Consider the following 27822-nt stretch of genomic DNA (forward strand, 5'->3'; position numbering starts at 1 on the left):
TATATATATTTTTAAAAATAAAAAAAAAAATTAAAAAACTGTGGTGGCCCGCGGCACGACACGACCTGCCAAGCACGTGGGCCGTGCCGTGGGCTAGGGTGTGCCAAAACTTGGCACGGCCCGCCACCAAGCCGGCACGGCATGAGCCCCATCCCGGCACGACACGACACGATGCCCATCTTTAGTACATAGCTTATATAAACTATGTAATAAAATTTGGTTTGTGATTTAGTTTTAAAAAAAAATAGAGACATAATTGCAAGTCAATCGCATGTTATGTATTGAGAGTGTTATTTGACCTTTGCAAAGTATTATTCTTATTATTATTTGCAATTGATTTGGTTTGTTGTAATAAAATCAAACCATGAATTGCATAACCGTAAACAAATTTAAATTGCTACAAACAGTTAGTGTTGTTAAAAGTATATTCATATGATATTGGACCACGAGGTAAGTCCTTGTCAAAATAAATGTAATTGGTACAAGGAAGTTACATTTTAAAATCAGTTGACATTGAGAGTACTCACAAATATAAATTTATTACAATAACTCTCAACCTATTTTTTTTTAAATGTGAGAGTGTACAACAATTTTTCCCATGACCAAAGAGTATATGTTATGCCCTAACATTTTAGATGTAAATGGCACGACACGAAACTCATGGATCGAGCCATGGGTCAGACCTAGCTAACACCAAAGCACGTAAGTCTGACATGAGACACAACCCAACATGACACGGAGGCATCTTTTCAAAGTACTACTCCAAAGTTGAAAAAGACGAACTCATCTTTTCTACAATTTCCAATCCTGGTTACCACAAATAAACCGACCAATTAATCACCCTCTTTCCCCTAATCAACATTATTAAAACCACATTAACACAAGGGTATTACCGTAATTAAACAGTGGTAAAAAAAAAAAAAAAAAAAAAAAAACAACGACAACAAAAACTCCATAAAAACAGGCAAAGCTAAAACCAAATAGGCGAATACCCTCACACAAATCCATCTACCTAAAAGCCGGCAAAATGAGACTTATTAATGACTCCGATGACCGATTAACCGGCAGTTCCAAGTCTCCCAACCTATATTACCCCACCAAATTCTCCGACTCTTTCCTGCCACGTGTCCTTCCTCGGTTTCCTATGTCTTGACGAACACACGCCGTCAAATTTCCCCCCTTCCTTTCCCGTCACCCTAAACGGCAATTTCAATTCAATCAATCTAACCAACCAACAACCTCTTTCTCTCTCTAAAAATAAACCCTAATTTTCTCTCTCCTCTTCTCTTCATAGATCCATGGACGAAGATGACGATACCCGGTCCCACACCTCAATCGGAAGCGAACCTCCTTCACCACCTTCCGGTCAAATCACGGTTACAGTTGCGGCGGCACCTCCGTCTTCGACACCGTCTTCTTCAACTCCTCAACCACCGCCCCAATTGTCGCAGAGTTCCCTCACTCTCGCGCTTCCGATCCAGCAATTCCCTCGCCCCCTCGCCATCCTTGCTCCCGCCGGAAGTGGTGGTAGCAGCGGCGGAGGAGGCGGTGGTAGTGGTGGAGGAGGAGGAGGAGGAGGGAGAGAGGATTGTTGGAGCGAAGGAGCGACATCGGTGTTGATCGACGCATGGGGGGAGAGGTACATGGAGTTAAGCAGAGGAAATCTGAAGCAGAAACATTGGAAAGAAGTGGCGGACATTGTTAGTAGCAGGGAAGATTTCACCAAGGTTCCGAAGACGGATATACAGTGCAAAAATCGAATCGATACGGTCAAGAAGAAGTATAAGGTTGAGAAACAGAAGGTTGTTAGCGGCTGTGGCCCTAGCCGCTGGCCGTTCTTTGACCGCCTTGATCGGCTTATTGGTCCTGCCGCTGCAACCCCGAACTCAAACACCGCTATAGGGTTGGGTTCGGGGTTGGGGCCACTGTCGACTGCGACAGTCTCCACCGGTGGACCGCTTCCTCACGGGAAGGCGGTCCCCGTTGGAATTCCGGTAGGGGTTAGACAACATCAACAACCCCTACCCCTCCCCTTCCCTCCCCACTACCTACAGACCCCGCCCCATTTACAGTCTCCCCATCCGCCATTACGCTCGCAACAACTGCAGCATCAACAACGGCAGCAGCAGCAATTGCAACAGCAGCAATTGAGACAGAGTCTTCAATTCTCGCCTCCTAGTGGAATTCCACAGATGAGATATAGTAATAATAATAATAACATGAATACTTCTGCTTCTGGTGTTGCTAGTAATGTGAATAGGTTACAACAATTAGAGCAAATACAAAAGCATCAGCAACAGTTTAGGAGGGTACCGCCTCCGGTTGAATCCGATTCTGATCCGGAAGAATGGTCACATGATTCAGGGGATAGTTTACCACCGGAGAGGACGGGGTTTAATCAAAGGAAGCGGCCGAGGATGGATGGTAACAGGGGAGGCGTAAGGGGGAAGGGAAAGGGGAAGGGCAGGGATAAGAAAGCGGCGGTTAAGGTGTGGGGGAGCTCGGTGAGGGATTTAACGAGGGCGATTATGAAGTTCGGGGAGGCGTATGAGGCGGCTGAGAGCGCGAAATTGCAGCACATTGTGGAGATGGAGATGCAAAGGATGAAGTTTGCTAAGGAATTGGAGTTGCAGAGGATGAAGTTTATGATGAAGACTCAACTCGAGCTTTCGCAATTGAATAATGGTAGTAATAATAGTGATAGTAGAGGTGGTGGTGGTGGTGGTGGAAGTGGTGGCGGTGTTGGAGGCGGCGAAAGTAATCATATGAATCATCTCCATGAGAATCATATGAATCATCATGCTAATAGTGATAGTAGTAATTAGTAGTTGATTGTTGGTAGAAGTAGAGAAAACAAGAGGAAAGGTTAGATCACATCTCTTTATATTACGAGTAGTAGTTTGTTGATGAGCTAAAGATGATCAAAGTTTAAGTTTTTATTTGGTGGGAAAAGATTTATTTGCTCTGATTGATATAATCATTTGATTGTGAAAATTAAAAGGGGGGTTAAAGTATTTTGTAATTGATGATTTTTATATGAGAAACTCTAGTTTATTGTCTATCTGTTAGCTTTTTAGAGAATTAAATCTATGAAAGTTGTTTACTTATTTATTAGTTTATGAGCTTAATGATATGGTAAATGCATTAGAAAGTCTGAAACTTGGAACAAGAGTTGCTGGAAAGAAACATTTGTTAAGCATTATTTAGTCTTTGCATTAGTAAAGCGCGGTTGCATTTAGTGCCCCAAATGTTATGGTAAGTGCATTAGTAAGTCAGAAATCTTTAGGAAGAGTTGCTGGAAAGCAGCATTTGTAAAGCATAATTAAGCCTTTCTGATTAGTAAAGTGAGGTTGCGTTAGCACCCTGCCCAAATGATATAATAAGCAACAACTGCATTAATATCTCAGAAACTACAATTAGAGTTGCTGGAAAGCAGAAACAACATTTGTTAAGCACTGTATTTTTTGTTTAGTCTTCACTATTAGTAAAGCGAGGTAGCATTTAGCGCCCGAATTTTATGGTAAGTGCATTTATAAGTCAGAAAGTTATTTAAGAGTAGATGGAAAGCAGCATTTGTTAACCATTATAGTCTTTGCGATTAGTAAGTGAGGTTGCATTTAACACCCTGAATGATATGGTAAGTCTTTGTGATTAGTAAGGTTGCATTTAGTGTCCCGGACTAGGAAAATATGTTGAAACTAATTGAGGAAGATGGTTAGAATTTAGAAGAATGTCTTTGCTCCTGTTATACTAATTCTGTTCTCTTTTCAGGGGAATATGATTCATTTAACTTTCTTTATGAAAAATGCTTGTTTTGGCCACTGCTTTCTTAACATACAGTCTTACATCTGTATCTTTTCGACTGGGTTTTGTTTTTTAACAAATTGTGTTTGTGTTGAGTGACTGAATTAATTGAAATTATTGAATGTGATTTCCCTCAAAGATGGTCATCTTATCTACTCTATGAATTTTGCTTCCTACCAAAGTACTACTACTGAAAATTTGATTTAGAATTATTTATATTTAAAGCGTGCCCCTAACTAGGGTCGGTGGCTGGTATAGAAATATTAGGTGGGTGTGGCCGGTGTGTGTGGGGTGGAGGTAGCCGCACCGTCCACTAGCCATTGCTACCCTAAAGTCCCAAACTGAATTAGATTATAATATGCTATTTTGGAATGCAGTTTATTTGGTAATTGGTATGGAGTTAAATTTTAGGCCCTGCTAATGTCAAAAATAAGAAGTTGACGCTTGTATTTCTAGATTTGTTTTGGTTCTTGTTAATCTTTGTGATTTGAGTTATTAACAAATACAATTAATCTTTACATTATGTTGTTGGATGAGCTGAGTTATGGGCTGAAAAGCGTATGTGGAGCCCAAAAGCATGGACTTGGGCCATTCTTAAATTCAACAAATCTTGTCTGATTTCTTTCTTCACAAACTTTGTACATTTGCCTAGTCTAATCTGTATTATTTAAGCTTTATATTTCAATTAGGAGGAGGGTACATTCAAAATATTGTCAAATAATCCAAGGCATTTTGTACTTTTCTGATGTTACTAGCCATCCAAAGTTGAGACTGATGGGATTATTTTATATAGGGAGTAGGGACGAAAAAGGGATTGATTTAGGGATGTTTTAAAGTAATCACAGTTCGGATTTGCTAATGCTCTAAGCCTCTAAATTACGTGTGATTGTATGAGTTCAAAATTGTATGTTTAGTGGCTCATAGCTCATTATACGTTATACCTATTCTAATACGAGTAGAATCTTTGTCCACTTTTGTTAGTCCTCTTGAGCTATTGTTATTTGGTGTCCCAGCCCAAGTTAGCGGGTTAGGCACTTTGGAAGTGTGGGGAAAGGTTAAGGGAATTCCTACTCCAAAGTGTCTCAAGTGGGGATTGAACCCCCAACCTTAAGGTTGAAAGGTACAACCCTTTCCACTAGACCAAGTTTAGCTTGGTAATGGTGATACAATTACTCGGTAGACATCTAAAGTTATGGTTTTCGGGTGTATAAACATTATAATTTATACTATTAAGTAAATACATGCCAACAATAGAGAGGAAACTACTTTGTATTTATTTAAATAAATTGTTCCTCTCTATAAAATAAATAAACAAACAAATAAAATTATTCCTCTAATCCGTTTATAAATAGTGAGATTTTTAAATGACATTTCCAACTAAAATACATTTGGAAACATTAATGGTTTAAATTTAATTTTATAAAATACGGAGTATACATCAAAACACAGTGAGGAACAGATCTTCCCTCTTTCTACTTATAGTAATCTTCTAACCTACGATCCCTAAAAAATGGAGTGTCAAAGAAAATGTGTTAAATTTGTGGGGCCAAACTTTGTTAGTTCACAGACTTCACACAGTGTTCGTTTTACTTATATTGTACTCGTAGCTGTTGATGGAATTTATAATATAGTTTTACAATCTTCACCTATCTTCCTAATTTTGCGACAAACCATTTATGTCTCTTGCGACCGACCAATGGTTGAGACTTGAGACTCAAATTCTACGGTGTATTTCTTATTCTACCCAACTCCACCAATGATATGTATTGCCACCATTGCTTAACTTACTAATTAAGCACGACACAAACATGCATTGACTTAAACAATTCTCCTATTCTAGTCAACTTTTACAGTTTGTAATACGTAGTATTTTTTTTTAATTTATATCTCATGTAGAATATTAGCTTTTAACAAGCTAAATTTGGTCTAACCTAGTACAAAAGATTATAGCTATAATCTTGAGGTTGGAGTTTAATCCCCATTAAGAGTACTTTGAGGCGGTAAGAATTCCTTAGCCTCCTTCTCACTTTCAAAGTGTCTAAACTGGAAATATAGTGAATAAAAAAAACCGCGAGGTTGAGGACTTTAAGGTCCATGCTCATTATTTGAATTATAGGACAAGGACTTTAACAAATCAAATTGATCTATTTGAATAGTAAAAGCAGTAAGATTTTGGTACAAATTTTGTGCATATAACATAGATCGTTATCACTAAAGACGCTAATGAAACTAGTCATGCATTAAATTATTGTTTGCCAGCTCCCAATGATGAAGCAACTTAGGCAAGGAGCTAGTCCATGATAGATTCCTATTACGTGCTATGTTTGCTTTAGAAAAATGTAAAATTGTATATTTGTAATTACGTAATACGTACTTCATTACATTGTGAACATAGAAACAAATGAGACTTGAATTTGGTTCATGAATCATAAAGAAACTTTGACTTAGGTTTTGGTTCAAAGGTTTGGATGTAGAAAATGTGAACAACCTTGATTTCTGAAAATGTGTCTTTGAAGTAGCCAGCAAATCAAGACATTGCACGGCAATAATTGGATTAATACCACACCTCCAATCCTAATACTTTGAAATCTAATGTTGATGGGTCCTCGGCAAGGAAAATAACATGACATGTATTATTCGCAATTGTGGTATTTTTAGAAATTAATAATTGAAGAGGTGCTTGCGTGAATTTCTAACTTATAGAGAACTGAATGATGCTAATTATATAGCCATCGTTTTTGGATATGAAACATTATTTTAAGAGAAGTGTAGAGGATCAACGTTAGCAACGCTATAATATGGTAAGTGGGTATTAATTTAAGGGTTTGAAGAAAACTTAAGTCCAGTAGTGGTAAAATTGAATTATGCACATGACTAAGGGTCTGTTCTCTTACGTTGAAATTCAGCTCAGTTCAGTTCAGCCAATGAGAACAGGCCCTAAGCTTCAAAAAACAGTGTGTTTTGTTGTATCAAATTTCATTCATTAGACCATCTAAATTTTCATAACCAACAACGCGGCTCAAGGAAAACTAGCACAAACCAACAATGCAAGGAAGTGTTGTGCTTATAGTCGGATCATGCTTGATCTATCATCCCTAAGGTTTATATACTTATATACTCTGTATATATTATTATCCTATGTGTGTTTGGTTGTACTCCAATAATTAAGAAAGGATATACTATACGTACTACATATAAATTGGGTTTGTCTAATACATACAAATTATATTATCACCATATAACCCAAAGATAATTAAATACAAAGTATTACTCCGTATCAATTATTTCTAATTGCTACCTATTTAGAAGCTCAATAGAAAAAGTCATTTCAATACAATCCTTCATGTATTAGTATTTTGATTCACTCGTTTTCATTGATTTATTTAAAATTAATAATACGCATTGTTTAATTATTTATACAGACTTGAATAACGGGTTGACTGTTGGACCGCAACCATATTAGTCTAGTCAAGCTAATATTAGAGGGATCATTGATTAAATAATTTAGAAATTGTATTTTTTTAGAGGAGGATTATAAGATATTCAATGAAGGGTTAATTAAAAATGTTACATGGTCCAAATATGTGATTGTTGCGTGATTAATTTGTTTTATTATGTAAATTAGCGACGTAATCCTCATAAATCATAATTAATTAACATGCAATTTGGAGTTCGTTAAACAATAATCATGATGATGCATGCTAACTAACTAATGACGGTACAATCTTAGGCTAATCCATGCCGTCGGTTTGAGGGCACTTGCCTCGTGCTTAAGGGACACTTATAAATCAAAATCATTTATCATAACAGTAGTCTCGTAGAAACAACAAGAAACTCGAATATATAAAGGTCGATAGATATTGCGCATATTTTATTTATTTTTCATGGGAAGCTTCATTGGCTTTTCTTTATTTATTGTTAGCCATTTATATTTGTACTTGTACTCTTTTCTAGCTAGATTTATTTTTATGAAAGTTTAAAGTGTTTTCAGAATTTCAGATCTACCCAAGTACCACGTTTTTAACTTTCAATTGAATTAATGTTAGGTGGGATCAACACAACATCAATCGAGCTAATTTAGTGTTGGATGAAAATAATATATTCGGGTGTTAAAACGGATCGTTTTACCCAATTTAAAATATAACATAATTTTAATCTATAGTTCTATTAGTTCAGGATCCAAGTTTGGTACTATATGCACACAATAATGTAAGATGGCTCAAATATAATTAAACCAAATAATGACCTGAATCTATAGCTTAAAAAAAATTGTTATGGTCCATCGATCTCAATATCTAAAAGTATATCAACTCTTTTTTTATTTTAAAATATTTTTTACATTGTTATAGATTGATAATAAAATATATTTACCGATAATTTCACAGATCTTTTTAAAAATTAAACGATCATCATAAAATCACTTAATAATTTTAAAATCGGATCAAAACCATAAAATCATTTTAATGTTGCAAGCTAGTAAACACATCATGTTGTGGTGGAAATGGTGTATAACGGTTATGAGTATATGCTGAATTCTCATTGGTTTAAATTACATCTGAGAATGATATCTTATGTTGGTTGGAATGGGACAATGTGCCCCCTTATGAGTTATTATTATTGTTGTGATTTCACATATAATTTCTCAACTCTCTAAAACTCTTATTAACACTAGACTACAATTTATTACAACAAATTTACAGATTAAAGTCCCTATCTATCAGTTACCTCCACAATCTCCCACTTAGATTCAGAAAAATGTATTTTGATAATGTCCCACTCCTAAAGCTACCTTACTGTCACATTGCTTACCGTTTATTTCAACATCATATACTAAGTAGTTTTGTTATAATATGGATAAAGAGACACTAACTCTAAGGGTGTTCTCGGAAAATTACCATTTTGATTTTGCTTTTGAAATGAGTATTGAATTAGAGGTGTCAAAATTAGATAACGGGAATTGTGGACTTGTGGTGGTTTATATCGTACTCTGTATTTATTAGGAAGATGATGACACATGATTTGTGATGATGTGCAACTTTAAGGGATTTGGAAGTTGTATTTGATAAGTTTTCACGCACTAAACTACTTGTGGATTGACAATTAAATCGAGGTTAAGGAAAAGTTACTGTTCATCTATAGAGATTTAACTCTAAAAAATCAAAAGAAGTGTGATTAAAGAGATTATTTGAGATCTCACGTCAGATGAAAAATGGATAATGAAATAATAAAGTTAATTTAATTCTTAATTCAAAATTTTAAACTCTTTTTTTGAGTTTGATTATGATCAAACCCAACAATAACGAATCTTATAAAGCTAACGCGGCGTATTAGAAATTGTTGGCAAAATTGTAAAATCTAAGTTATTTACAACAAAAACATTACGGAGTAATTGTTTGATTTTATTCAATCTAAACATGCAAATCCAAACCAAAAATACAATTTTCAATACGAACCAAGTAGTTACTTTGATCTATTTGGTTTGAGAAGGATAACGCTCAAACCTAGTGCTGTAAATCTTGTAATTAGTTTATTAAATGTATAAAATTAGATCACATTCAACTGTATTTATTTTGAAATTTGATTTGAGTTGATATCATAGATGAAATTATATATTTCTTTTGACAGAATCAAATTAGATTACTCAAATCTAGATTTACCATCTCTTTATTTCTCGAAAAAAAAAAATATGAACCTACCTTAAATCCTTGATTATCTAAATCACATTTAAAAATAATTGGCTCAAAAAGAACAAAGTTAAAGCATCCAAATAAATTCCAAAGTAAATTAACTCTCACCTCCAACAAAAGTCTGTAAAAAGAAAAGAATTTGAATTCTCAGAAGTCAGAACTGGGTAATCTTTGTTTGTTTTATTCTCTGTAAATAATCATCACTATTAATCTGCTATTTTAATTGCTAATCACCATTGCTAGTCAAACCCATTTCAATTTTTGAACAAAAAAAACCTTCTTTTTTATTTCACACTCTTCTCTACAACACACAAACACATTCCAATTTCCAAAAATCCAAAAAATCAATCTCCCTCTCTTACTCATTCTCTCTCCTCTGTTTTTCTCTGGGGTTGTAGAACAAGAACAAGAACAACCTCTGTATTTTGTGTATTTTTCTGTAATTAGAGAGAGAAAGTGAGATTTTTAGAGAGAGAAATTGAAAGAGAAAGTGACCATTCATTGAAAGAGAGAGAGAAAGAAAGAAGGGGTGTTGTGGGGGTTCACTTTGAGAAAGGAGTAAAGCATAAACCATCAGTGGGTAGTAATAGTAATACTAGTAGTATTTCATTTCATCCCCATTTTTTGTAGGGTTCATTGCCCACTAAAAATTTAATCTAAAACCCCCTATTTTTTTTTTCTCTCTCTATTTTTTGAAATTTAACAACCAAAATATTGATTGATAGAGATTTGGATTAGCTAAGATTGAAACTTGACATTGATACTGGTGTTTTTTTTTTATTGGTGGAAATGTTGGATTCAAATTTGAACTGAATTTGGGACGATCTATTCTGGGTATTTTAAGATCTTATGGTAAGTTTTTAATTCCCAGAAATCCGTTGTTGATTTTTCTTGTAATTTTGCTATCTGGGTATTTTTCATTTAGTTCAGATTATGGGTTTGATTGGGTTTTAGTAGCTGGAATCAGATCCAGGAGTATCTGAAATTGCAATTTTTTTAGTGCATTTACCATCTTTGATTTCATAATTGGGATCTATTGCTGTTAATTTATGAGGTTTTTACTGTGTTTAAGTACTAGTTAATTGATTTGATTGTCACTTTAGCTTTACATTGAATTCTTCGTTGTACATTTGTAAGTTAAGTTATTGTATATACTTGTTTGGAGTCTACATTAAGTGTTGACTACAGTGTGGACTTGGTACTATATTGGCATTGATTTGGAATTCTGGGGTAGGTTTAATTATTAGTGTTTTGTAAATGTAGCTGAAGGTTATGTTGGAACTTGTCATACAGGTGTGGAGTTTTTTTTTCTATATTAAGCACTGAAAAATCGCGGTTACTTCTTGTGTTGTACATACGTATGATTGTGAGGCGAAGATTGTAGAAGTTGGGAGAGGCACTAGGGTGAGTGGTGTTGTGTTAAAAAGGCGAAGATGACATCAGATGTGCCTCTTGATTATGCTGTATTTCAGTTGTCTCCTAGACGGTCACGGTGAGGATTTACTTTGTTTGGATTTGTGAAATTAGTGAAATGGATTGTGTTTAAATGGCTTACTTCTTTACTTGCTTGGCAGCTGTGAGTTGTATGTTTCCTATGATGGCACTACGGAGAAGCTCGCATCAGGACTTGTAAAGCCTTATGTTACTCACTTAAAGACTGCTGAAGAGCAGGTTGCATTGGCTGTGAAGTCAATTAAACTTGAGGTGGACAGATATAAAAATGCAGAAACATGGTTTACAAAGGGGACTATTGAGAGGTTAGCATGTTGCCATCAGGATTACTTTTTGATTAGTAGCTTAAAGTATACTCCTTTTCTTGTTCTATTATTACCAAGTAACTCTGTTGATATATTGTAACGAATTCTTCCAGATTTGTGCGATTTGTTGGCACACCCGAGGTTTTAGAAATGGTCAACACATTTGATGCAGAGATGTCCCAGCTAGAAGCAGCTCGCAGAATCTACTCACAGGTACTTTTTCTTTTATTGTCATTCTCATTGCACCATGCTTTGGGTTCTGTTATCTGAAATATAATGTACTGAGTAGCAAAGCTTACATTTCAGGGAGTAGGTGATGATCAATTGAGTGCATCAGGTACGCTCATCTGTTTTGGCTTATTAAAAAAAACATTTTGTAGATAGTTCCTTTGGAGAGAAAAACAAAATTTAGTCTAATTAACTCTTTTTGGGATCCTGATTTATAGTTTTTTCCTTCCTAATGAGGTGACTATGTGCCATCAACTATACTCATGTATCCTTACTTTCTAGTTTTAGTCTATGTATAGATTATTAGATTAGTAGGGAAGCATTAAAGAGTTTCTTGGGATTTCCCAGGATGAGGTTAAAGTAGTTCGTTTTTGGGAAAATCTGGCTGTTGTAATTGTAATAGGTGACTTGTTCAACTAGGTGTTTGCGGTTTTAATGTAGTTGTTAGAGGTTACTTTTCAAAATAGTTATTTAATGTAGATGTTTGGAAGATCCACCTGTTGAAGTAGTAAGTAGCTTTTGCAAAATTCTTTAAAAGCTGATTTCATTAGCTATTACAAATCATTACTATAAATAACATAAATTAATTTTTACTACTTAATTTCTGATAACATTTGGACTTAGTCAAATAACTAAGCTGCTTGGATCCAAAAGACCAGAACCTTTTCCCCAACAGGCAATGGGCAGATTTATTGTTTGGGAGACCTATTATGGAGATTTGGATCTGTATATAAATTCTGGGGCTTATTATGCTATCATGTAACATGTTATGGGTGATTACAATGTTAAGATAAACTTTGGAAGTTGGAAGTTGTTTAATGGGTCCTAGAGCAAAAGAGATGTGCTAGAAATCAGTTAACAGTGCTTAGACCTGTGTATTATAGAAGGATTGTACAAAGAAAATACTATACGATATACCAAAGTGAATTCTCTTGTCTAGGCCCTTGAGCTGGAAGATGCTTGTCTAGCCATTACTCTGTATTATATATCTGGGCTTATCAGGTACAAATCATCTTGCAAAACTGGGTAAGACTCTTTAAGTAATAAACGTTGAACTAAGGACCAACGACTTGAATTTTTTGATTTGAGATAGCTTGGGTGCTGTTGATTTATAATATTTGCAATCTCTGGCCCATTTATTTTGGAGATTTGTGTAATTGTACTGTATGATTGCCAATGGCCTCCAGAAGTTTAAGATTGTTTAAGACTATTAGGAGTTAATAGGTAAATGATGATGTCTGTGCTTCTCAGACTCTCAGTACAGCTTCAAGGCCATACAATATATTCTAAAAAGGCTTTCATTATGACAGGGTAAAAGGTGTTGGATACTTGGATGTACACAATCTTATCTTTGTAATAGTGAAGAAGTGAAAACAGATTAATAGGTTATGGGACATTCTTGCTCATACTTTTTTAGGAATAGTGCTCTCTTATGACTTATAGTTCCATGGCATCACTGAGATGCCTCTCTGAGGATGTTGCTACTATAAAGTTGAGGAATTTAGGAGGTTTAATGTACCTGATGCTTTGTTCTACGTCTGAGAATTGTAGCAGTGATATTGAAGAAAGAAAATTGAGTATTGATCAAAATTCCCTTGACAGGAAGTTATCTGGGACATTTATGATATCCAGCTTCTTCTGTAGCATTCAATGTTGTATCAGGACAAATTGGATCCGAGTGTCTGTGTGACTTTTTATTTTTGGGGGTCACTCGCGAGCATATATGTTGTTAAGGAAATTTAAGATAGGATATTTTGTCAATTTATTGAAATCGCAACTATTAAATGCTTTTGGTGATACTTTGTTTTGAATATCTCTAGCGCACTTTGTGACTTGTGTTGGACTAGTAAACTAATTATGGTCATGGAATCCTTTGAAACCAAACCTTTGGTACCAGCTGTATCACTGTATACTTGATTCGCCAAATATTTGCCTGTTAAACTTAAGAAACGTTTAAGTGACAAAAGACACTTGGTGTGTTTTTGCTTCTTTTCGAGTAGTTCTCTTTTTATGGATGTTTCTGCTTACATCCGCTTCAATTTTTCTTTGAATTTAGATGTCATTAGAAATTGCAACAGGTTGTACTCGTTGTAGTAAGATTCGCTCTATAAAATAATTACTAATAGAGTAATAGCCCTTCTATTAAGCAGCACCACCTTTCATGTCTGCAATCTGCATGCACCTTTGTTTTGGAGCCTTTTTTTCTTAGGGTGTTGGGATGAGGTTTCGTACTGAGGTCTCAAAGTAGTTCCTGAAGATGGCTGTCCTGACCAAAATTATGATTAGTGAAATTCGAACTCTTGTCGAGCTACAATCTTTACCCATTTTAATGGCTTTGACCCCCTCCGAAACAAAGGTTTCCCCCTCTGTTTGACTTAGTGGTGCGGGCAAGACTACCTTTTCCAAAAAAATTTAAGTTGCATGGAGTCAACATGTATCCTAAACAACATTGGTAACTATTGAGAATTGAAGGTTACCAAGACAGTTTATCCAATATCTCATTACTTTCTAGGATCTCAATCTTCTTGTTAGCTCAGTGTTTGTGTTTTCTCTAGTTATTGGTTACTACTTACTACTACCTCAATTAAATAGTTTATGGCTGGTCCTTTAATTTATTTTCTTTTTTAAACCCTTCCTATATAAGTTACATTTTTGTAGATTAAAGGTAGAATCAGCAGTTTGCTTGCTTTTGCCCCATTTATAATTTACTCTTGCTACAGTACAAGCTGTCAATTTTTACTCATCTTGGTTATATCTCTCACTTGGTGTTTTGTTATCGACATAAATTCCTCCAGCAGTTGTGTTGTTATGGAGGTAATTTTTAGTATCTTTCTAGCAGATGAAAACTGGTTTTCAATGATTAGTTTATCTACTGAAAATAAATAAAACTGTGCTAGGGTGGACAGAACTTGAGATGCCATTCAATGGGGGTAGGTGGTTCATTGGTTGGAGGCCTGTTAGTCTTAATTTTTTATGGCTGTACCATTGAAATGAAAAGTCATTAGGTCAGGATGTCCTGGGGAAAGAACCATGGATATTAGCTATGTTGCTAGTTTTGCCCGATTCTGAGAATCTGACATGTGTATGTTAAAATTTTCATAACATGGGATTCAAAGTTTGGAGTTACACATAAACCAATCTTTAAATGCTAGTGAATCAGTAATCAGTGAATCAGTCATTGTTAAGAGTATGGTAACTTTGTGATATGTTTGTTGGTATGATTCAGCTAGTTTCAATTTATATCCATTGAGCACTTTCATTTCTCTTCATGTGGTTGCTTATTCTCTTGTACATTTCTATGATAAACCACTTCTATGATCATTATTTTATTGAAGCAACTAACTGCAGTTGTTCTTGTGGCTCAGAAACTTGATTGTTCGTTAGTTATTATCAATTTGCTATTTGTTACTTAAATTTGTTTCTGTAATAGAATATGATTGGCAGATTTCTCTAATGACTAGATTTTCTGATGTGCCAGGTGGGGATAGAACTGGAGCTTCTGCGGCATCTGATGCTACAAAGTAAAATTTCTAATTGGTTTGCTTCTTTCTGTGGATGTTGAGTACAATCTCTTTGAAATTACATAGCCTTCTTGATCCACACATTTGTCTTTTCACTCTTTCTGAGAACCTGCTTTCCTAGGTGATAGAAAAATGGAAAATGTTCTATTGTAGTTTTATTTCAGGCTTCTTGATCTGACTGCAAACACTGGTATGGTAGGATATATAAGTTGGGTGATTGCTAGAGGTTGCTAGGTTTTTCATGCTTGAAGATGATGCTATGGAAAGGAAGGGAGTGCTTTCTCCTCCTCCCTTTATCTAATGTAATGATTATGATCTTTCTGATTTCTCAGGAAGGAGCTACTGAGAGCCATTGATGTGCGGCTTGCAGCAGTTAGGGAAGACTTGACTACAGCTTGCTCCCGTGCCTCTGCTGCTGGTTTCAATCCTGTAACAATCTCAGAATTACAGCATTTTGCAGATCGCTTTGGTGCTCATCGCCTAAGGTAATTGTATGTTAAAGCACCCGGATGCAGTTTGCCTGCATCTTTTCCAAACCACTATAATATACAAAGTATGTGTGTAGGAAAAGAGTATGGGAAAAGATGAAAGAAAAAACTACAGGACACAATTGACAAGTGAGTGAGTGACAACTCTGGAATTTGGACTTATCCTGTTTAAAGAGACAGGTGTAAAACTCAATAAATACAATCATGGAGAATAAGAACTAATTTCTGGTTCATCCTGTTTGGTTTTTTTTTTTTTTTTATGGAAATTAAGGAAATTCTAGTGGGTGGACAGAAGATACTCATTTTTTTTCCCAATCATGTGTAGATATAAACTACAATAACTCAATAGGTCTATAATAAAAAAATAATAATTAAAAAAAAAAAAAACGACGTTTGAAGGATTCTACAGTTTTTAAAGCTTCATACACTCATCATCATTAATGAAAATTAATATTGTTTTACCAATGTATAAAGGAATTGATGGAGTAAAATATGATGGGGGGAATTCTAGGTATTTCAATTGTGCTCATCCTACATTACAAAATTGTAAATTTAACATTAGCAGATATTGCAGATACTTTATTGTTAATGTATACATTATTATATCTGGGTAGTAATAGAATATTCTCATTCTGCATGTTGTCTGTTCAATACACATGTACTTCATTCCCTGCAAAGTGTGACATTTGACCTCTATAATTAGTTGAGTAGTTTGTTTGACAAAACCACATTTTCATGCAGTGAAGCTTGCAGCAAATTCATCACCCTCTCTCAGCGACGTGCTGACCTCTTCTTCAACAGCCAACCACCGACAACATGGAAGTCCTCCGAACTTGCCCTGCGCTCCTCCTGCAGCTCCGATATGTCCCTTGATGAACCCTCTGATGACCAGCCCAAGCCCTCCCCCGTTCCCACTACCACCAAGGTCACCTTCCCTTTACGCCGCTTTTCTAGGGAGCCCAGTCCTAGCTCTGTTGATGACGGAGAGGAGAGAGAAAGTGCCAAAGCCATAGAAAAGGACTTAGAAAAAGACAAAACCGCGGTCCCCACCACTTCTGCTTGTAACTCAACGACTGAGTCAGATCAATCTCCTTCCACGTCAACTCAGACACCTCAGCTCACCAGACGGCTCAGCGTGCAAGAAAGAATAAGTATGTTTGAGACCAAGGCTCAGAAGGATATCTCCCCCTCCCCTACTACTGTTATTTCTGGCGGGGGAAAACCTGAGCTCCGTCGACTGTCATCCGACGTTACTTCTTCAACTGACAAGGCTGTTTTACGGAGATGGAGTGGTGCGAGTGACATGAGTATTGATGTTAGTGGGGAGAGAAAGGAGCCTGACAGCAATGCCAACACTCCTACACCCACGTCCACTTCTATACCCCATCCCGTTTTCCTTCCAAAATCTAAGGATCAGAGTGACTTAAAGGCGGAGGACGTTAAGGAATCTAAGGTGCTGGTGAGACCAAAATTTGGTTCCCAATCAGCTGTTTTATCTGGTGGTGGTTCTGGTTTGGAGGAGTCTCCGGCATCTGAGGCAAATTCTAAAATTGCTTCTTTATCAGGGAGATCATCAGAGAGTTTGGGATTGAAGGATGAACAAAATGATGGGGTGGTCCGTTCAACTGTGATGCCTTTTGAAAAGGGTGAGGAATTCAGGTTAGAGAATCAGCCATCCTCTATTCAGACTCAGATTAGATCTCGGCCTGGGAAAACAGAGCAGTTGGATTCCTGTGATCAGATAGCCACAGAGGAGAAGGTAAAGAGCACTCTGGGTGGTGGAAGCAAACCACAGGAGGATACAGGGAAGAATTTTGGTGCATCTGCATTTACAATGGATGGAAATTCTGGTGTTGTACAATGTAACGTTGAGAATGAGCAGTTGAGGGATCAGCAGGTTCGCAGATCAACTTACCGGACATCTCGTAGGAGAACAGTTGACGTTGCATCGGAATCAGCAGCGTCTGAAATTTATTCTCAGGCTACTCAGAACAAAGGAGGTGAGGCTTATTCCATGCCTGCTGATCCTAGGTGGAGATCTTTAGGGGGAGAAGTTGATAAGGCTGGAAGGAAAGATTCTGGGTCATTTGAGAAGCAGGCCGACAGTTTATTAATACAAATGGAAAGTTCTGATTCTTACAGAGGAAAATTTCAAGGGCATGGTTCTTTTGATCAAATGAAGAAACCTGGGGCTAGATGGGAAGAGAGTGGTGCTGGAATCCAGCAGGATTCAACTGGAAGAAGTGCATTTGAGAATAAGGAAGATTCTTCCTCAACATCTTCATTCCCTGTGGATCAAGTTCAGAGGGTAAGACAGCCAAAAGTTAATCTCGGGGTGAATGATGATCTGAAATTGAAGGCAAACGAGCTTGAGAAATTGTTTGCTGAACACCAACTTCGTGCTCCTGTTGATCAATCAAATTCTGCTCGGAGAACCAGGCCTGTTGATATGTCCACAGAGCAGGAAATAACTTCTGTCAATAAAAAACCTGTGATAGAGACTTCCCCTGCCCAGATGACTACCATGAAGTTCGAGGGTGAGCCTGCGGCGGGTTCTGGTAGTAAGGAGAGGAACAATTCTACTCCAATGACGAAATTTGTTGGTAATCAGGAATATGATGTCACACCAAAGCAAAACATTTACAGCCTTAGCTTTACAGATGATTCTAGAGGAAAGTTTTATCAGAAGTATATGCAGAAGAGGGATGCCAAATTACGGGATGACTGGAGTTCAAAAAGAACTGAAAAGGAATCTAAGATGAAGGCAATGCAGGATAGCCTTGAGAAAAGTAGAGCTGAGATGAAGGTCAAGCTAGCAGGTTCTGCGGACAAGAGAAATTCTGTTAATGATGTTCGTCGGCGGTCAGAGAAAGTGAGATCATTTAATTCACGATCAGCATTGAAGAGAGAGCAGGTATGCATCACTCTTGCTGAAAGTTCATTTTAAAAAAATTTACCTTAAATCGCTGTCAAGGGACTAATTTATGATTTTTCAAATTTCAACCATTATTTCTTCCTCATCTTGATCAGCCTATTGACTCTCTCTTGAGTGATGGGGATGAAGATCAAACTGAATTTGTTGGAAAAAAGCTCAGTGAGACATATTTGGGAGATGCCTCTTCTAGAAGTACACAAAACAGAAAGGTTGTACCCAGCAAGGGTATAGCATCATCTACACCTCGTAACTCAGCAGCAACTATTCCTAGGTCTTCTGGGAAAGCTTCTAATTCTGCTGCAGGGAGAAGAAGGATGCCTTATGATAACCCTCTTGCACAGTCGGTTCCTAATTTTTCTGATTTACGGAAAGAAAACACAAAGCCATCACCTGCAGGAAGTAAACTAGTCCGTCCTCAAGGAAGAAACCATGCTCGTAAAAAGAGTGTTAGTGAAGATTTGCCACTTGTTAATGAAGAAAAGCCACGACGACCTCACTCCTTGAGAAAGAGCACAGCTAATCCCATGGAATTGAATGATTCCCGTAATTCTGATGATCTTGATGATGCTATCTTCACGCCATCAAGACATGGTAAAGAGGAGAATGAGGTGTATCTTAATTTCTCGAAGGATATAGAATCAAAGGCTTTTCCAAGAAAAGGTAATGGTGTTGGACATATATCTGGTGTGGGTAGAGCAAAAGCTTCAATGATGGTTGAGGCATTTGGAAACGGACATGATTTTGATGATGAGAGTTTTGAAACGGAAGAGATGACAGATGTAGCCAAAGACGAAGAGGATGATTTTGAAACCACAGTTGGTGGAGAATCAGCTGACATGGATAACAGTAAAGGAAGATTGAGCCAGGAGTCTGACAAGTCAGCAATTTCTGGGTATGGAAACAGCAATGCTCTTGGAATGGAAGGCCCTGCTTCTGTCACTGAATTACCTCCTTCCATGTCTTCCCTTTTTCGTTCCATGGGATCCATACAAGACTCACCAGGAGGAAGTCCCGGGTCTTGGAATTCACGTGTGCATAACCCTTTTTCCTTTTCACATGAAATCTCAGACATTGATGCGTCTGACTCACCAATTGGGAGCCCTGCGTCTTGGAATTTCCACTCTCTAACACAGACAGATGCCGAAGCTGCTAGAATGAGAAAGAAGTGGGGAGCTACCCAGAAACCTATTGTTGGTGACTCATCACCTAGCTTGTCACGCAAGGATGTGACTAAAGGTTTAAAGAGATTCTTGAAATTTGGAAGGAAGAACCGTGCAACTGAGAGTCTGGCAGACTGGATCTCAGCAACCACATCAGAAGGAGATGATGATACCGAAGATGGAAGAGATCTTACTAATCGGTCATCAGAAGATTTGAGAAAGTCAAGAATGGGATTTTCACATAGTCATAATTCCGACGAGGGATTCAATGATAATGACCTGTTCAATGACCAAGGTGAATTGTGTTTCTCTTTCACTATTGTCATGTGAAATTGAAAATTAATAATCATTTATAACTCACAGCTTCCAATCAGTCCTTTCTATGATATGCTGTTTGCATCTGCTCCTCTTGCTGAATTGTTGCAATTACCTTTCTAAATTTCTGAACCTAAAGTTCTGAATTTTGTTAAAAGTTGCCTTTTGTTTCTAGTTTTCTATAGGATTAGAATATTGCTACTGTGCTATAAATCTATTACCCTCCTCCCTTGTAATCTGTAAGATTTGCCCATACCAAACATGAATGTCCTAATAAGTTTGTAGCATCCCCTTTTTTGTATATATTCACAACTTGATAACCCATATGCAATCACAAAAAAATACCAAGAAATAAAATAGAAAAATAGAACCCCACACGCTTTCAAATGAACCAACTCATAAGTGATTTAAAGGGTATGGAGCAATCTTAGTGGGACGGAGGGGGTATATCTTTATATGCTGAGCTTCTTTTATCGTTTTATGTGAAGAACTTTGAAATTTACTCAGATTCAAATTTGATATTTTTGATTGCCATAATTATTATCATTATTATTTTTTTTAAGGTAAGTGTGTCTGTTCATTTCTCCTGCTTTCCGAGATTGTATTGACATGTTTCCTGTTATGCTCGATTTTATGATATTAACAAAATTATACTGCAAATTCAAGGTATAACTGGGAATGTCTGTTTTATTGCAGTTCAAGCATTGCAAGGTTCAATCCCAACTCCACCAGCAAATTTCAAATTTAGGGATGAACCTCTTTCTGGAAGTTCTCTGAAAGGTTCATTCTTTGATCTTGTATACTCATATTGTTGCTTTAAGTATTTTCAGCTCAGTAAATGTACTCTCATGAGTAAACTCACTCAAATTATTTGCCGATATCACCCCCCTTTATTGAGAGAGATTCTGTTCATCTTGCTGTGGTTCCAGTGCTTCTTAAAAAACCTGGTTTAGTTTCATGTGCTATTCTTTCTTCTGAGTTTGCAGGTCTTTGATACCTTAGGAACAGAATCTTTTCTCCTCACAGTATAAGTTTTTTATTCTTGTTTGTTGGGGTTGGTTGTAAAGGTGAGAATCGGGAAATGTCGTATGGCATGATCACTTGTGAGGTAGTTCAGCGAATTAATTTGAAAATCTGACAATAGAGCTACTTCAAAAGAGAATTGAAACAAGCATGATAATGTTTTTATGCAATCTTTTCTTAATGAATGACATAGCTTTAATAATCCACTTAATGTTTGTATGTTAAGCTTAGAAATAAGCTCATCAATAATGCCTTAGTGCAGATTCATTTTGTTCAAACTAATTTAAAAGATGAAATTCAATTCGTATTAAACTTGACATTTTTTAATTTCCAGCATGAAATGACAGAAAAACAGAGTGATCACCATCCACCAAGATGACTTATAGCTTGTGTAGTCACGTGTGCTGTATAAACTAGAATTTTTATACAGTTTTGGGCTTGTGGCTCTATATTGACTTCATTAACACTAGTCTTACTCTGTTATTCCGACTCAAGTAATCATGTTATGAGTCCAAGTTTCTCTCCCGGCTATTTTGTGAAAAATATCATTGATTTTAGTCCGAATTAAAGTGTTGGTCTGTAGTCATGTTAAAGTGTCGAGAATCCAACACATGCACTTGTTTCAAAATGAACTGTTCAATATCATAGGTCTTTTAATAATTTGTGATGTCATACTATTGTTGGAAGAATGGGGTATTTGTTTTTCGCTTGGTTTTTTATACTTTGCTTTTGGACTATAGCCCCTGATATCTGCTCCTGTTGAGCTGCATGTAGCTGCAAATATAACGCAATTGCTCTTGATTTTGTTTTTTCAGCCCCCAAGTCATTCTTCTCACTTTCAAATTTCCGGAGCAAGGGAAGTGACTCAAAGCCCAGATAACATTTAAGGTACAGCATATAACCTACTGGAAGATTGTTGCGATGCTCAGAATCATCTCAAGAGAATGTGTTGTAAAGGATGGGAAGCATAGGACATACTCAGAAACTCTTGAGGTATAAAGCAGGTACAGCACCATAAAGCAGCATCTATTGTTGCTTTGATACTACTGAGATGTAGTTGGTTTCAAGATATGTTGTATATTTGTAATGGTTGAACAGTCGCCTATTGGCAGAATGATACTGTGATTTTTGGTAGTGCCACAGCATTCTTTCTTCTTCCTTTGCAGATGTCTTGTGTATTACACTTATCTAAACCCAGATCTTACTGCATCTATTCATGTGACTGAAGTCCCGGAATAATAGTCGAGGGAAGGGATTTTTGCACCACTGAAGTTGATATTTACAATCATTCTTGTGAGAGGAGCATTGCAAAATGCATTCTTGAGGGTTGGGAGTGTAAAGATCAACTTTTGAAGTGTAAAAATTCTAAACCCATTTCTTTTTAAGCTCTCCTAAAGTTTGGGTTAGCTTTGATCAATTCAATGTCAATTTTATTTCTTATTGAATGGTTGTACTATATCATACTTGGTCCAAAGTAATGCTATATAATATCATACTTGAATTTTGTGGTTAAAATCATGCTGTTGTCGAGTAAGGTTCTATCATTAAAAATTCGCAGTAGAAGTCATGATACAAATTCTTAAATGGACTTGGTTCACACTAACTTATTGTGGACCACTAACATTAGAGAAAGTATGGTTGTTTTATTAACAAAAAAAAGGGTCACTATAATTTTAAAAAAGGTCACTATGTTGAAATAAAAATCATTTTGGTAATATATAGGCCTAAGTGGTTATTTTTGTAATGAAATATTTTATATACTGATCAATATGAATAATAAAGGCCACTATGCTAAAATTAGGGTATAGCGTCGTATTTCAAGTTCACAATATTATTAAACGTTGTAGTAGTTTTAATAAAGGTTACTATATTAAAAATAAGGTTACTATGTTAAAAATAATGGTCACTATGTTCAATATAATGTCAGTTGCGTGTGTATAGACCTCGGGTCCACAATAATATTATTGTGGACCAGGTCCACGCAAGTCTTAAGCGATAATATCGTGAAAGTAATTTGAAAAATACAAAGAAACTATAAGAGTGACAATCAAAGGAAAATAATTTATACAACAAAGTTGAATATGTGCAAAGTTATAAAAAGTTTTAAAAAGGATAAACGCCCACCGTGGGGCTCGAACCCACGACCACAAGGTTAAGAGCCTTGCGCTCTACCAACTGAGCTAGACGGGCTTGTTGTTTACCTTATTTGTGTTTATTATCAGAAACTGTAAATTAATACAAGTACAATAATTTTTTTTTTTTTTTTTTTTTTTTTTTTTTTTTTTTTTTTTTTTTTTTTTGTATGAGGAAATTAATATAGTAATTAGAATAACTCTAATGGCTCTTTCAAAAAAAAAAAAAAAAAAAAAAAAGAATAACTCTAATGGTAAGATTTAAGAAAGATGGTGCTTGCCTTGGAGGACCTAAAGCTTATAATTTTTTATTTTCGTTTTTATATATTACTCTAAAAAAAATTATTCAGGTTATGAGAAGTTTATTCAAATGTAACAAGTTTATTTTAAGTTAGTGTCATACATCTTGGAATGAAAATTGTATCTAATGCTATTTTTAGCACATTTTGATGATTATTGCTTATTGAATTAAAATTTAACAAATGCACAAATATAATCTCTTATACCCGGGTGTATACAAAAATTTTCATAATTTCATTGCTGTCAAATACAAGTTTATGCATTACAGCAAAATAAATAAATTATGAGAAGTATGTAAACCAAATTATTCCCTAATTTTTAATTTGGCTGCACCAAACTAAATGAAAAAAGCTAAGAAAACCAAGACAATTGTTTTAAAAGTAGGGAAAAGTATATGATATATTGATCCTTTACTTCAAATGTAGTCAAATGGTGTCCAATAATCCAGCATATCAACAGTGTACTTGAATTCAGCAGGATTTTTTGGTTTGTTGATAAAGTATTCTGCCACTTAATCCGAAATCATGAGTGGAAAACATGTTTAATTAGCTAATAATTGAATAATTTGACCTAGTACTATACTTTTTATTTTTTCTGTATTAAAATAAAAAGAACTTTTCAAACATTCTCCATGTATGTTAATGTGTCACACGTTTGATACATTCTTACATTAAAGTTAGACTTTATCCTTATATGCTTGCATGATCTTTCACCAACATTTTACGAGTATATTTTTTTGGATAATTGTATATTTTAAGATTAAACATCCCTTTCTTTCATAATAAAGTAACTAATAAAATCATTTTTCATTTTTTAATTTGTTTTTGACACATTACCTTTTGTTATAGGTTTATTTGCTCTTCCTGAAAAGAGAATTTTACCTGAAAGGGACCCATATCAAATTAGAATTTAGTAATCATATTATATAATTTCATACTCTTATAATAATAATAATAACAATTAAAGTGGGTCCAAAATAATATGTGATATGGTCCCTTGTATTATGATTGGTTTCATGAGGAATAAAGAATAGTGTAAGTTTAATTGGTTCTTCAATTCATGACTTGAAAACTAAGAGAGGTAGATAGTTACGTGCCTGGCATGCAAAGCTAACTCAAAACAAAAAAAAAGACTTCTTCTTCATCATCAATTTCTTACAACAGAAACAATAATCTTCTTCATTTTTACACAAATTCAACCTACATAGATATTTTTCATGTTTTTTTTTGGATTTTTTAGTTCTTTGTTTGATCTATTGTTCATCCAAATTCGTCGTACTTCTCTCCCTTGATTCTGCTTAATTTTTCAGGTAATATTAATTTTTGGTGATTTATCTTTGTACAATTTATATTCTGTTTATTTATGTTTTCTTGTTTCTATAATTTTTATGAACTTTTTTGTTACTAGTGTAAACGTTGTTATTGTTGGTCTAATGTTTGTTAGAATCGCGAACATAACTCTAGGAACCCTTTTAACTTCTATATTCCTGATGGTAATCTATATAAATGGCTGTATATATTGTTATGGCTAAGTTGACTAAGTGAAATAATTTAAAGACCAATCTATAATCCATTGACTTTCACCTAGGCTTGTCTAATTGGATCTTGATTATAAGTTTAATAGATATCCGAGTTTCATATGAATTGCTTATTGGATCATAATGTTTTTTATTGTGTTATTTCAGGTCCAAAAATCGTGTTCAAGACCCTAAAACTTTAACCGAGTTTTGATCAGGCTTGTGGGTTGTAAGCTTGTAACATTTTGTCGTGTTTATATCAAAGTACCTGCCAAACAAAAAGAGCAAGACTAGATAAATCTGATTTTAATCAAGTTTTGTATGAAAGTCAAAGTAGTTCATACAAAGCAGAGTTAAAGGCCATCAGAATGGCATCCCTAATACCTGGGGTGCTACTCAAGCTACTTCAGAGCATAGATTCAAAGGTAAAAGTTCGAGGGGAGTATCGATCAGTCCTCTTACAAGTGATCAGCATTGTTCCGGCCTTAAGTGGAGGAGAGTTATGGCCTGATCACGGCTTCTTCCTTAAGGTTTCCGACTCTTCACACTCCACGTACGTGTCCTTGTCCAAGGAAGACGTCGAGCTCATTTTAAACAACAAATTGCAATTAGGCCAGTTTTTCTATATTGATCGCTTAGAGGCTGGAACTCCGGTCCCTACTGTAGTCGGAATCAGGCCTCTTCCTGGCAGAAATCCTTTTATTGGTAATCCTAAGGACCTGATGCAGATTTTAGACCCGTCTGAAGGTCCTGTTCGTGTTGATTCTCGTAGCTTTAGCAATGGAAATGTGGCTAGCAAGACACCAGAGAAGAAGGTTAGGAGCTCAAGACTACATAAGTTTGTGATTAAAGAAGAGAAGTCTGTGGTTTCATCGCGCTATATGGAGGGCGTGATATCAACTCATCATAGAATTAGTAGCAGTGATTCTATCAGTATGAAGAGCAGTGATAATGACAGTATTGGGGGCGGTAAGACTGTTGTCTCGAAATCTAAGCTACATGAGCCTAAAGGTCAGGTACGAATTAGTAGCAGTGATTCTACATGATAAATTTGTTTTAGGCGAATTTTGCTTGTCATATATATGATATTAAGGTTTCGTTCTTTTCAACTTTTTAAAAATAAGTTCAGATACGGGTTAATAAATTCAGTCACGGGCTTGTTTAGGCAAAAAGAACAATCTTTAAAAATTCTGTTTTTTTAACTATTGTGCTGATATTTGATGATTATTATAGTGGCAGAGTCTCCCTGCTACTCCATGTAATAGTCGTCCGGTCACACCCTCACGAGTTCGTCCCACGACACCTTCCCGTCTACGTCCTGCAGTTCCCTCTCGCCCTCGTCCAATGACTCCTACTCGGACACGTCCAGAGACTCATGAAGTAAAGGTTGACTCTGCTAGAGAGACCATACAATCTCAATCTCTTAAGGTTGCCCCTAGAAAAAGCGTTACCAAACAAGAAAACGTCAATTTAAATTACTCGACGAATGGAAAGGACAAGACTAAAACTTCAGATCAGCAGACATCCCCTTGGAATGCTCTTCCTGCCAGCCTTTTGAAGCCTGGAAAGGTACTCATTTTTGCTGAATGTTTCCCATTTCCTTTAAATAGTTCGAAATTTTCGAGTCTTTTTCTTGCATAATAGGTTCTCATATTTTTTTTATGGTTGTTTATAATTAAGGTAATGATTAGGAGAAGAGACTTAGCATCCATAATTGCAGCAGAAGCTCAGAAAGAAGCGACGGCAGCTGCAATTCTTGTCAAGTGTATAGAGTAAGTTGATCATAATTAACCAGTACTCGAAAATTTGGCATAAGTTCTGTTCCTACAGTTTAAATTAACTCTGATTCTTTTTCACTCAGCATGTTTGCAGATCTATGTTCCTCTGCTTCACCTTCAAATCCTCACGTCTCTCTTGCAAAGTTCTTCGCGCTACAACAAGTCATAGATCAACCAGGCTCTTCAAAGGATAAACTCCTGATATTACAAAACAATTCACCGTCACAAGGCAATGATAAGCCTAGCACAGCACCATCACTTTCCCACAATGAGAAAAACAACATGAAATCCTTAAAGCCAGCACCTGAATTAAGCTTGGGTGATAAGTTCGAGTGGTCTAAAGGACACGGAATGAGTGACATAAATGAGGTCAAAGACATGTTATTGAAAGAATCGCGATCATGGTTTTTGAAGTTCTTGGATGCAGCACTAGATAGTGGTTTTCGTGTGGAGAAGAAAAACATTAAACATAGCATTGGGAGGAGATCATTAGAACCTAATAATCATATTGCAGTGACATTGTCACAACTTAAGCAAGCCAATGAATGCTTGGACAAATTGAAAGTAAGTACGAGTAATGCTGCACATAATGATGAGGGTGTTTCAGAAAGAATTGATAAGCTTAAGAAGAAAGTTTACGCGTGCTTGCTTGTTCATATAGACTCTGCTGCATCAGCACTTGACAGCAGATCAGATCGTAAATGACTGTAATACAAGATCAAGATTTGTAAATTACACTAGTTTTTGGTTGATTTAATTTATCTAATTTATGATATTAATTTATTTTGAAATTCAATCTATTTCTGATGCTGGAAATTCTGTAAATTATATATTTATTAGTAATGCAAAGATGGCCAGTTGAAGGCTATTCTACCATGTCTAATTCAATGAAATATTCTTGTTGATTAAGCACCAATTAAACACGTTAATTTTCACCTACACTAACTAGTACGAGTAGTTTATTACTAATTGACAATGTTAATAAAAATTGAATTATTCTGATCAACTAGTGTTTAAGTCGTATGTAAGAAATATTTTTAGTGATTAAAACTGTTTTATACTGATCGAAACAGATTACTTCTAAACGTGTCACAATCTAGACCTTAAAATAAGAGAGGAAGTAATAAATTCATAATCAAACCTGTAAAATCAGGACAAATAAAAAAATTTATAATGTT

General features: G+C 35.8%; 2 protein-coding genes, 1 non-coding gene and 1 pseudogene across 3 annotated transcripts; 3 read left to right on the forward strand and 1 right to left on the reverse strand.

Annotated features, from left to right (window-relative positions):
- Positions 1–759: 759 nt before the first annotated feature.
- LOC145624383 (trihelix transcription factor ASIL2 pseudogene) lies at positions 760–3105 on the forward strand (annotated as a pseudogene).
- A 6646-nt stretch (positions 3106–9751) lies between these two features.
- LOC145624384 (uncharacterized) lies at positions 9752–22379 on the forward strand. The gene is made up of 11 exons (XM_081677409.1): positions 9752–10343; positions 10785–10983; positions 11066–11248; positions 11362–11461; positions 11555–11585; positions 14955–14997; positions 15330–15482; positions 16227–18399; positions 18516–19875; positions 20592–20675; positions 21734–22379. Exons 2-11 carry the CDS (start codon positions 10925–10927, stop codon positions 21796–21798), a joined length of 4251 nt encoding a protein of 1416 aa, XP_081533535.1. The 5' UTR covers positions 9752–10343; positions 10785–10924; the 3' UTR covers positions 21799–22379.
- A 656-nt stretch (positions 22380–23035) lies between these two features.
- Positions 23036–23108, reverse strand: TRNAK-CUU (transfer RNA lysine (anticodon CUU)). Its single transcript has one exon. It is a non-coding gene; the product is annotated as a tRNA-Lys (tRNA).
- A 1370-nt stretch (positions 23109–24478) lies between these two features.
- Positions 24479–27451, forward strand: LOC145618438 (protein CORTICAL MICROTUBULE DISORDERING 1-like). The gene is made up of 5 exons (XM_081673210.1): positions 24479–24659; positions 25035–25882; positions 26100–26435; positions 26547–26638; positions 26728–27451. The coding sequence occupies exons 2-5, from the start codon at positions 25235–25237 to the stop codon at positions 27347–27349; spliced, it is 1698 nt and encodes a 565-aa protein (XP_081529336.1). The 5' UTR covers positions 24479–24659; positions 25035–25234; the 3' UTR covers positions 27350–27451.
- The last annotated feature ends 371 nt before the right edge of the window (positions 27452–27822 follow it).

This window comes from Chenopodium album, chromosome 3, assembly GCF_948465745.1.
Source record: "Chenopodium album chromosome 3, dcCheAlbu1.1, whole genome shotgun sequence".
Classification (NCBI taxonomy): domain Eukaryota; kingdom Viridiplantae; phylum Streptophyta; class Magnoliopsida; order Caryophyllales; family Amaranthaceae; genus Chenopodium; species Chenopodium album.

Coding starts and splice junctions, on each gene's coding strand:
- LOC145624384 (XM_081677409.1), top strand. CDS start 10,925: ATGACATCAGATGTGCCTCTTGATTATGCTGTATTTCAGTTGTCTCCT. Junction 10,984..11,065: donor TTGTCTCCTAGACGGTCACG/GTGAGGATTTAC, acceptor CTTGCTTGGCAG/CTGTGAGTTGTATGTTTCCT. Junction 19,876..20,591: donor TGACCTGTTCAATGACCAAG/GTGAATTGTGTT, acceptor GTTTTATTGCAG/TTCAAGCATTGCAAGGTTCA.
- LOC145618438 (XM_081673210.1), top strand. CDS start 25,235: ATGGCATCCCTAATACCTGGGGTGCTACTCAAGCTACTTCAGAGCATA. Junction 25,883..26,099: donor TACATGAGCCTAAAGGTCAG/GTACGAATTAGT, acceptor TGATTATTATAG/TGGCAGAGTCTCCCTGCTAC. Junction 26,436..26,546: donor GCCTTTTGAAGCCTGGAAAG/GTACTCATTTTT, acceptor TTTATAATTAAG/GTAATGATTAGGAGAAGAGA.